An 11,738-nucleotide genomic window follows, 5' to 3' on the forward strand; every position below is an offset into this window, starting at 1 on the left:
CTTCTCTTTGTGTATCAGTGTCTATATCAATATGTGCCCTGGAATAAGATAACTTCAATTCCTATAAAGCTGTGTGCACAATTTAACTCTTAATGCCGTAAGTAGAGATAAGTCCATATTCTTAGCAGTAAGTTACCTGAGTCCTGGCAGACATCATAAATTTTCTCACTGGATCAGTATATTCTAAGTCATAGGGAAAAGCAAGATGTACATAGAGGGTTTGTTCTGGAGTTCTAATCTTTGTGCCATAGGATATGAGCAGCTTCTCAGAATGCTTCTGTACTTTTGAACAACATGGGTAACCTCTTGGGTGTCCCATCTGCTAAAGATCTTAATTCAGTGGTAAATGAATCATAGAATCAGCTGGGTTGGAAAAGACCTCAAAGATCATTGAGTCCAACCTTACCGTGGTTACTAGACCATGGCACTAAGTGCCACATCCAGTGTCATCTTGAAAACCTCCAGGGATGGTGAATCCACCACCTCTCTGGGCAGCACATTCCAATGCCTGAACTGAAGCAATAGTGTGGACAGCACAGTGTATTCCTACTATTCATTTTAGTAATGGTATGTTTGGGGTGCAGATTGTCCCATAAGTGTGGAGCTTAAGTACTTGAAAAGATGCTGAGAAATGTTGGTAAAGTTACTGTCATAAGGACCTTGAATTCAGGGATTTCTTCAGCAGTGGATGTCTTTGTACAAGTTGCATCTTTGGAGGAAGAACCTCATTTTGGCAGTAGCCTGTTAGAAAGGGATTGTGTTCTTATCACTTACCAGGTTATTTTGATACCTTTTGGGGAAAAAAACAATAGGATTTCCAGCATTTCATTGAGCACAGATTGGATAGAAATGATTGAACGTGCCTTGATAATAGGATGCATTTTGAAGTGTTTCAAGGCACACACTGTGCTCAACAAGGCTGTAGTGTGTGTGGTGTTTTTCATATCAGACAGACAGGGCTGAGCCGCTCCTCAGTCACACAGCTTGCTTCCCAGAAAGTGTTGGACTTGCTATGTGTTTGCAGAGCTTACAAGTCATCATGTGGGTGGTAAATGCATTGCAATCCGGTTTCCCTGACAGATATTTGATGGGTTTCCATCACGGCCATCATTTCACAAATTCCTAACAGAAAATGAAGACACATCTGAGGAAAAGTGTATATAGGATACCCTACGCTATTGTAGCAGCTTCCAGAGTATGCTCAATGAGGATCATCACCACATATCAGGGCTGCATTTCCTCCTTGTGAATATGAAAGCCAAGAACTTGGTGCTGCCGAAGTATCCATCTCTTTCAAAGTATGGGAGATAGCAATTTCTAGAAACTTTTTCCTGGTTCTGAGCTAAGAATTCATCTTCTTTCAGCTACTGATCCTAAAGGTTATTCAGAAGATGTGGGTAGACAAGCAGATAACTTCACATTCAGTTTGTGCCTTGGAGCTGTAAGGAGAGCCATATGCTCTGATTTATAATATGCAAAATCTATATATTTTGGGATTGAGGCTGCATTCTTCGTCTGTATAAGAATTTTCTGACATATTTTAAAAGAGAAGTTTCAGATTGTGTTGAAAGTGACCCTCCCTTGGCCTTTTGACTTACATATTCAGCTAACACTGCCCTCTGGCAGCTGAAACAGCTGGAGTTGTACCTTAGTTGCACTGTAACTGTGTTTCTGAGTGGGTTAGTGATTATATTTGCAGCAAATCAAGTCCTAGATATCAGAGAAGTTGGAGTGTCATTTAGCTGTACTTACCATTACCACTCTTTTTTAACTGAATAAGGTACTTTAAATTTATACTTTCCGTTGACCAAACAAACAGTTAGCTCTTTTCTGGTTTACTTTTCCAGTATACTAGAAACAAAGTCTCAACTCTGTGTCATGAATTGCAAGAAATAGCGTAGTTATGTATAGCATTTTAAAATACCTGAAATTAACTAATCTGTACAGTTTGGAGAAGCTGTTCATTCCAAGATATACTTGTCCAAAGTTGACACCAGAAGTAAGAAGTTAGCTCTGTCTCAGAAGCAGAGAGATCTGAAGTCCCTTCGTAGTCTGCAGAACTTCGAGCTAATTTCTCTTCAGGCTTAGATCTGGAGTTAGTTTTTATCATTGAAGTCTTTTTCTCTGCTCCATCATACATTTCTACCAGAAAAAAAATATTCTTCTGATTCCAGAGACTATATAACATTACAGTCTTTCAGTAAAATATAAGAAAATGGTAAATATGTTACTTAGGAATTGCTCATAGCATGACATTTATTAAATTTTTACGTCTTTCTCTGGTTACATAAAGTTGCAGCTAAAATCAGTCTAGTACCCTTAAGTATGTTTAAGGACTTGAAAGTCTTTGATCTGTTAAGTGTCAAACTCCCTAGATTTCATGGGGATACTTTACTTATTAAGGCTAGCAGCTGGGATTGTGCTGTGTGCCTCTCTTCAAAGAGAGGCAAAAAAATATAACTGTTGTTAGTACATTTTACTTGAGGAAATAGCTTACCATCAAAGTTGCCTAAAAGTCAATGTTGCAGTTCTTCCCCAAACATATGACTTAAAGTGCAATTAGCCTTATACTTACCTCTGCTTGGCTAATAGCATAAAAATTTCTGTAAAAATTCTGTGCTATAAAGTTAATATTAAAGCCAAGGTAGTTATTGCTTTGGATATTTTCTGATGCTAAAGAGATGCTTAGTGGCTTGAGACTATCGGCAGTGTTCTAGAAAAAACATACGTTGGTGGGTTTGGTAGCCACAACTGGCTGTGAAGAGCTGAGCTCTCAGAAGTGCAGAGCGATGATGTGATGCTGTGTAGGACGGTGATGTAATGCCTGTAGCAGTTCACATTTTGAGTTCACATGCTGTTACGACAGTTGCTGCTGCACAGGGAAGAAGTGAGAAGCAACCTGCCCCAGCTGCTAAGCTTGCTCAGCTGAATTAGTCAGCCTATCATGCTGGTGGATCTGGTGAGGAACTCACTGTGTGGGGAGAAAATAGTCTGTGTTCCAAACAAAAGCAACTGCACTGAAGTAATTTCAGGGAAAAATAATCTCTGTTCTAGGGTAAGAGTAGTTTTTCTATTAATGGGTTTGCTGTTTCTTGTGCTGTGCCTGAGCAGGACCCTTCTTCTGGTAATCTGATACCATAAGGTGATTCTTTTGTGTCAAGATGTTTCCCTTCTAATGACAGTCTAATACTTTAAATTCACTTAGGTAGCTGTTTGTTATGGTTTTGCCATAATATCATCATCTTGTAGAGAAAATCTTTCTGTTGTGAGATAACCTCTCCTTTCTGAATCTCAAATGAACTGTAAACAGCAGCTTAGACTTCTTGTTAGCCTAAGCTGACCTTGAGGACTTGACATCATTTCCACTTATTCTGGTTTTGAGTGCTCAGAATGAATGTAAACCAAATTTTTCATCTGGACAAAACTCCAGAAGTACTTAAGTAATAATTCAGATTTGTAATTTGAAGGTGTCAAACATAAGTTGTATTTCTTCCTTTCCTTCCCCTTTTTTTCCCCTTATTTCCTGTTCCTCTGAAGTGCTGCTTTCAGAATTGTGTCAGAATTTTGGCCATCAAAGTTAGCTACTGTGTTTGTAATAGATTTTTTTTTCTCCCTCTTCCTCTCTATTTGTTAGGTTTTCTTCAAAGAAATTTTCCTGTATATCTTGGAAACTTCTACTAGCTCATTTGACCATAAATGGATGGTTATACAAACACTGACGAGGATATGCGCAGGTATTAACCACCATTTGGGTCTAGTTTTTATCTTAACAAAACTGTACTTGCCTTTCATTGGTTCCAAGGTTGACAGTGTCACTCTATTTACAGATGCCCAGAGTGTAGTGGACATCTACGTGAACTATGATTGTGATTTAAATGCAGCAAATATATTTGAAAGGCTGGTCAATGACTTGTCAAAGATTGCTCAAGGAAGGGGTAGCCAAGAACTTGGCATGTCGAATGTTCAGGTAAATATTCCATCAAACCTTATGAAGCTTCATGTTTCTTGGCATGACAGGTTGAGGCTAAACTGTCCATTCCACTAATTAATTGCTTATGAAATCTCCTCTAGGAATTAAGTTTGAGGAAAAAAGGCTTGGAATGCTTAGTGTCGATCTTGAAGTGCATGGTGGAGTGGAGTAAGGATCAGTATGTAAATCCCAATTCCCAGACAACACTTGGTAAGACATGAGATGTGTTTCTTCTGCCTTTGCTGAAGAGGTGCTGCAGGTGTTCAGTGTATTCTTCCAGTATTTTGATACTGGTAGTGTTCAGACTGTAAAGCCTCTTGCATGAAAAAAGGAGAATAAGGTGGGGGGTTTTTCCTCTGGTAGGAATACTGGTAAGTTTGGTCTAATTTTAACAAGTTGTCTAAGTTATCTTTTTCTAATTGTATGAATTCCTAGAACGCTACTAGACTGAAAATTACTAAATGCTGTTATTTTCTGTATTTCTAATTATAAAAGAATCTCAACCCTTGCTTTGAAGCTCTCCTAATTTAATCTAATTTCATATTAATTGAAGTACTGCTAAAGCAAGCTGGATGGAGAGTGGTTTTTTTACTTACTAGTAAAAAAAGATTACTTATTTACTTGTGCTTATTATAGATATAGAACTTCGAACATTAGAAGAAGTGAAATAATTATATCATTACTGGTTTTAATCTTGTTTCCATCTGATCTGAGATGAGAAGTATTAAAAAGTTATACCAGAATTTTTAGATCAGGCCCTTAAAGTTGGTAGGTAAAGTAATAAACATTGTAGGGTTGGTTAGCATGGCTGTCTTTGTGAACAGGGAGCAGCAGCTCCTTGGCATGCCTAAACCTTTAGACACTATGTTTCCGAAACTTGGAGTAGTGTGATTTGCTTCAGGTCGAAAATTATAGCAGACTTGAAAGTAAAAGGTAAGAGCTGTAATTGGGTTTCTAAGCTGTCATGTGTTCTTTTTCCATGTACCTACAAATTATGGCTGTAATTTAAGGGTCACATTTCAGTATGTGATGAGCTAAAAGAATTCTCCTTGATATGTTTCAGCGGGTTTTTTAATTCTTTATTTTCCCAACCAAAATAAAAGCAGAATATATAAAAATAAGTACATTATTGAAGATAACCATAGGCAGTTTTAGAAGCCTTCAGAGAGGATTTGAAGAATAACCTGTGATTTTAATTTCTTTTCACTGCATGTATTCTGGATGCATGTAACCCTTTCCAATTTATAGGTCAAGAAAAACCTACAGAACAGGACAGCAGTGAAACCAAACACCCTGAGACAATTAACAGATATGGAAGCTTAAATTCCTTGGATTCTACTGCTTCATCAGGAATTGGCAGTTACAGCACACAGATGTCTGGCACTGACAACCCAGAGCAGTTTGAGGTCCTAAAGCAACAAAAGGAAATAATAGAACAAGGAATTGACTTGTGAGTGCCCTTTTATCACCCGTGGGAGGGTGGATTCTTTTGGAGCTATGAAGATTCCTGGGTTTTTCTTCCTTCTCCTCATAGATACTCATCTTGTGTTAGGAAAAAAGCTCTGGATGTAACAGCACTTCCTCTGGTCAAAGAGTGCTGAATGCTGTCCCCTTTGGAGCGTGTCAACAGTGTTTTGTGTTAACCTAATTCCTCACAGCTAGAAGATGAGTACTCTGAATGTTTGTTCTTTTTTTCTCCAGACCTGCTTGTCTAAAAATAAGATTTTTATATTTAGATAAAAAGAACATTGAACTCGTGATCAGTTAAATGTGACCTGTTTTAATGTACACATTACTGGTGAAAGTACCTGTATGCTTAAGCTGATGCTTCCTTCTGATTAATTAACTTGTCATAATTAGAACTGGAGGATAGTGTAATTTCTCAGTGCAATCTGACATGAATCTTCTGTGTGATTTCAGCTTTGTCACCTCAGCCAAGTTTTCTTTAGTATAGTTCTGGGATCCTGAACAGACATGCCTTAGTCCTGTAGGTTTTCAGGTGCTTTCCTTGTTTTGTACCTTTCCATTCTTACAGGCAATTTGTGGATTCCTTGATTGTTTCATACAGATCAAAATACAATCTACAGAGCATAATTGTTCTTTCCAAGCCCAGATTTGCTGTCCCTGTGGAATATTTTTTTCTTCACGAGTGTCAGAGTAAATGATAATGTTTACCTTTCTTTACTGGGAGCTGCCTGGATGACATGCTTGGTAGTTATGTAGCAAAGAGAAGGAGGAAGCTGTTTACAGGATAACAGCAACAAAAAAAGCATCATCCAATGATGATGGGAATAATAATAGAAAGGAATAGCTCATTCCCATCTAATGCACGGTTTGATAAAGGGAAAATATTTAATACAGAGATTTTTCAGTACCTCATCTGAAATTATAAACTCTTTTTACTTAAGCTGGTACAGCTTTGTGCCTGGGTAAAAGGATTAACTCTCATTCTGTCCTGATCTTGATTGTACAGGTTCAATAAGAAACCAAAGAGGGGGATTCAGTACCTGCAAGAACAAGGAATGCTTGGCACTACCCCTGAAGATATTGCTCAGTTTTTGCATCAAGAGGAAAGATTGGATTCAGTAAGAAAACTGTTTTTCTTAATGGTTGTTTTTATGCATGCTGATGTATTTATACTAATTGCACATCACTGGATCATGTTTTAAGGTGTATAACATTACTGTACAATGAAGAAAAGTAAACTTCCCTCTCTTCTAAAATTCGTAACCTCAAGGAATTTGGAGTGTGCATTAGAACTATATCCTGCACTTTATGTATCCTGCAGTTCAGCAAAGTCTAAAGGAAGACTGACCTACCTGAGCTGACTCACAACTTTGTTGCTAGTATAGCTAGGAACAACTTAGTAAATTATATATACTTCAGTCCAGCTAAAAAATTATGTGCTGCAACCACATGAATTTTGCTGTCCCCCAAAAGAAAGGTATTTCTTTGATTTTATTTACAGCTGGCAGCTGTTCCTGGACTTGGAGGAAAGAGTCCTGCAATATCTGGCTGAGGAGGGTGGGAATATGTGATGTTAATATTATCATGAAAAACAGCCTTCTGAAACAGGAGTCTGCACCATTGTGCTTAGTAACCATACCCATTGGTGTCCTTGCTTGCAACTGTGACTAAAGTCACAAATTTCAGTATTAAAACTTAGAATCAGCCATCAAAACAAATTTTTAACCTCTGTTAATGCAACACAGTGCAGTGAAAAATGGCATGCATTCAGATAAAGATGCCTATATATGTGTATGTAAACAGTGATCAACCTGGATGTATTTGAGTACCAGGTATTTATATTTGAGCATCACTTGCATCTGTTTAAGATCTGTACTCTAGGGGATAAAGTTGAGTTTAGTAACCTTTTAATTCCTGTAGTAAGTTTCCTAACTACAAAAATCATTATAACAAAGAAAAATAATTGGTAATATTAACTTTGGCTTGTGCACATGTAGAACTCATCCAGTGGAAAAATGGTATATGAGTAAAATCAGAGAAGGAAGAATGTAGACAAGTATGTATGAGCTTGTAAGAGCATTATGATGGAATATATGGCAGAAATACTTTTCTTTAGAGGGTAGAGAAGAAACAGGAGTATGTCTTAATTAACTGCATACAGAGTTCTATTTTTGTGACACATTTGACTCTGTTGGTCTTACTTTTCTTTTTCAAGTGTAAATGCACTGGTTTATATTTTCTGTTCTTATTTTAGACTCAGGTTGGGGAGTTCCTGGGAGACAATGATAAATTTAACAAAGAAGTCATGTATGCATATGTAGACCAACACGACTTTTCAGGAAAAGATTTTGTTTCAGCTCTGCGCATGTTCCTAGAAGGATTTCGTCTTCCAGGAGAAGCTCAAAAAATTGATCGCCTAATGGAGAAATTTGCTGCTAGATATTTAGAATGTAACCAAGGGTAAGAAGCACTTTGTCTTCAGAACTTTGGAAAGCTGAATAATTAGTAAAAAATCCTAATAAATTAAACTTGTTCTTTTTCTCCTTTTTGCCTTCAGGCAAACTCTTTTTGCTAGTGCAGATACTGCATATGTTTTAGCTTACTCAATTATCATGTTGACAACAGATCTTCACAGTCCACAGGTATGTTGCTGGAATAAATATCTGTGTAATCCATAGACATGTAACTTCGAGGCTTTGTGACAATGTAGTTGTAAAAGCTTGGTGTCCGATTTAGCACTGGTACATGTGTAAAAAGTAAGGTAGCTTAAGTTTGTGCATCTTTTAAGTAACAGTAGTATGTTTCATGGACGCTGAGATTAGATTGCTTTGGTTAGGCCTTTCTGTAAGGCTGATGTCTGTAAGACACATAGTTTGGTCTGTATGACTAGATAAAACACTTTTTTTCTTTCTTTTTTTTTTTCTTGTAATATATGTCTAGTTAATCTGTGGATCCTACCAAATATGAGTGTTGGGATGTCTTCATGGCCTTGTGTTATTTTGTAGATTTGACAGTGTAGTCTTTCATACGTTGAATACTTTAAAATGTCTTCTGAATCAGCAGGTTTATCCTTGATGGTAACTCTTTATCTGCTGGACATTTTTATAGGCAGCATTGTAACTGCCATGAGCTTGCCTCATTTGTTGATATTTACAGCTACTTTCTGGATTTCAGGTTAAGAATAAAATGACAAAAGAACAGTATATTAAAATGAATAGAGGTATCAATGACAGTAAAGATCTCCCTGAAGAGTATTTGTCTGCTATCTATAATGAAATAGCGGGAAAGAAGATTTCAATGAAAGAAACAAAAGAATTAACAATACCCACAAAATCCAGTAAACAGAGTAAGTAGTTGCAATGTTAGCCTTCTTCACAGTGTTGGCTTGTCAGTTTCATGAAGTTCTCTTTTTTGAAATAAGAGATGAATGAAGCAAACACCACTTGCTTAACTCATTTTGAATCCTAGCTTCTAATTTCATATCCTTTTCCTTTTTAACATAAATGCATGATGCTGCCTTCAAATCTGTGTTAAATAGAACTGTATTTTCACTTGCCTTTGCATCTGAAGTCCTGGCATTGAGTGCATTGACCATGGAGGAGGCTGTTGGTTTTGCTTTAGAATAGCTAAACCTAGGGAGATCTGAGAACTTTATGAAGTAACAGTGTTGCCAATAGGCATAGTGCAGAATTAACACATTAGGTGTGTCTTCCATTTCTAAAGTAACCTTTGCCATTTCCTGCACTAACCAGTCTGTCATCTTCAAGAATTTTGCAGAATTTGGTTCATAGGGCCTAATTCACGCACTTACAAAACTAATTATCTTTTCTTCTTTCAAATGCCAGAAAAACTTTGTATTTTGCACAATGTGAAGATTCAGATGTTGTTTATTCTAATTTTTCTACAGAGAACCTTGAGAGACTTGACTTACTCCCTGCATATTTTGTATACTTTTAAATCCTGCATAAGCCTTATGAACAGATCGCTTGCAGGAAATTTGCATCTGGAAAAAAGAACCTCTCTTGTTTGCAGTATTCATTCAATTAACATTTTATTGTAATTTTTTAAAAGTTCATTATTACATGCTGCTTGGGTTTCACTGTCTTGATGAGATGGAGGTTCTGTTACCAGAACGAAAAGGTGATTCGTGTAGTTCTCACTCAGAAAAAGAACATACATTTTTGGGTTTTTCTGTGCTCATGGATTACTATGAAATGTCTCTTCACTTTGAATATAGCTCAGTGGATGTGATGTGTATGCTGTCAGTTGAGGTGATGGAAATGATGTCTTTGTTATGCAAATCTTAGAATTCTGTAAAGGTGTAAAAATACGTTACATTTCCTACCTAAGTTTGCCTTAAGTTAAACTCGATCTATGTTGTAAAAGAAATATCTTGCTGGTGTGGTAATTTCAGAAAGTAAAGGTAATATAAAAAATGCATCTGAGTATTGCACTTAATGAAAAATGTAAAATTATTATATTCCTAAATACACCACTGCTAAGGATGCATAAATGAGAGGAAAAATGTGTTTACAGGTGTTGCTAGTGAAAAGCAAAGAAGACTCCTATATAATTTGGAAATGGAACAAATGGCTAAAACAGCTAAAGCTCTTATGGAGGCAGTGAGCCACGTTCAGGCACCTTTTACTAGTGCGACACACCTGGAGCACGTGAGACCCATGTTTAAGGTGAGACACATGTTTAGTTATTCATGTAGAATATCACAGTTTCTTAATACAGAATACTGACAGGATCGATTGAACATACTAAATACTTGCATCTGCTATGTTTTGATCTTTTTATAAGTTATTTAACTTGCTACAGGAGAGAAGGAATTTTGAGTCTTCTAGTTTAGTTTCATTTACCCTGGAATTTAAGACTTTTTTCTGCTGCTAGAAGCAATATCATGATACAATGTTATGAGTTATGAGGAGTATGTTAAGGGGAAAAACGTATAGAGAGTAGGTAAAAGCTTGAAATGATAGGTATAGAGGTGTAGTCAAATATCAGATATATAGAAGTGAGGAATTACTACTTTCAGTTCATTGTTTTGAGTCCTTCCTACAGCTTCTAAGGGAGATGACAAATGCATTTTGTGTGGGAGCAGTTATCAGAACAAACTTCTATCTAATGCTACCCATTGCAAATTGGTATTTTAGGAGAGCTAGGACTCTCATCTAGTTCAGGGGAATGTAGCTGGACCTGTATTAAACCATCATTCTAAACACCCATCTTTGCTATTGTGTGGGTGCAAAGTTGTCTGCATCCCAAATGCCTTTTCTATACCATTGGTTCAGATTCATAGATACAGAGTACATCCAGTAGTGTATGTTGCCTCAGTGTGCTGTTGGATATGGCATAACTAACTCATAGTGGTTATCTGCCACTGAAATAAATTACTCTTACTACGTGCTCTCATTTATTGCCCTCGTGCAAGTCGTGGTCCTCACATGATCCCTTTGTGAACTGCTCCAGGGAGTGAAGTCTCAGACCACTACCATTACAATAAACAAATATTTTCCTAGAGGGATGTGATGTGAAGCAGAGCTCCAGGCCCAGGAATCACGGAATCATTTAGGCTGAAAAAGACCCTTGAACTCTGTCCAACTGTTAAATCAGCACTGCCAAGTCCACCACTAAACCATGCCCTTAAGTGCTGCATCTACATGTCTTTTAAGTGCCTCCAGGGCTGGTGACAGCACCACTTCCTGGGCAGCCTGGTCCAGAGTTTGTCAACCTCTGTAAGGTTGACAGACTTTCAGTAAAACTCCTTCTGTAAAGAAATTTTTCCTAATATCCAGTCTAAACCTCCCCAGTACAACTTGAGGCCATTTCCTCTCATCCTTTTGCCTGTTACTTGGGAGAAGAGACCAATTCCCACCTCTATCACCAGCTTCTTTGCCATTCTCTGGACATGTTGCAGCACCTCAGTGTCTTTCTTGTCACAAAGGGCCCGAAACTAAACACAAGATCTGAGGTGCAGCCTCACTAGTGCCAAGTACAGGGGTGCAATCACTGCCCTGGTCCTGCTGTCTACACTGTTTCTGATATGAGCCAGGATGCCATTGGCCTCCTTGGCCACCCGGGCACACTGAGGATCTAGCTGTAAGATTGCTGTCCATGTGGCAAACTTCTGAGTTTTGTCACCTTATTAATAAAAGCAGCATAGTACTCTGTTTATAAGGAAGAACACTAAGTGTAGCCCTTATAAAAATCTGCTATCAGGGTGTCAAATAACTTGCATGCAAGCATCTGTACAATTGTCTATTTTTCCTAAAGATACCAGCCCTAATACTGCTGA

At 37.6% G+C, this 11,738-nt stretch overlaps 1 protein-coding gene across 1 annotated transcript in view; it reads left to right on the forward strand.

The window, feature by feature from the left end:
• The window catches only part of ARFGEF1 (ADP-ribosylation factor guanine nucleotide-exchange factor 1 (brefeldin A-inhibited)), a gene marked incomplete at both ends in the record, with an annotated part of 41,561 nt that overhangs the window by 24,303 nt on the left and 5,520 nt on the right, over positions 1-11,738 (forward strand). The window contains 9 exons of the mRNA XM_009072763.1: positions 3,635-3,734; positions 3,828-3,967; positions 4,072-4,180; positions 5,219-5,420; positions 6,444-6,555; positions 7,692-7,897; positions 7,995-8,079; positions 8,612-8,783; positions 9,974-10,125. Coding sequence (XP_009071011.1) covers positions 3,635-3,734; positions 3,828-3,967; positions 4,072-4,180; positions 5,219-5,420; positions 6,444-6,555; positions 7,692-7,897; positions 7,995-8,079; positions 8,612-8,783; positions 9,974-10,125 — 1,278 coding nt within the window. The remainder of the gene's footprint in view (positions 1-3,634; positions 3,735-3,827; positions 3,968-4,071; positions 4,181-5,218; positions 5,421-6,443; positions 6,556-7,691; positions 7,898-7,994; positions 8,080-8,611; positions 8,784-9,973; positions 10,126-11,738) is intronic.

Source organism: Acanthisitta chloris, unplaced genomic scaffold (assembly GCF_000695815.1).
Source record: "Acanthisitta chloris isolate BGI_N310 unplaced genomic scaffold, ASM69581v1 scaffold27704, whole genome shotgun sequence".
Taxonomy (NCBI): domain Eukaryota; kingdom Metazoa; phylum Chordata; class Aves; order Passeriformes; family Acanthisittidae; genus Acanthisitta; species Acanthisitta chloris.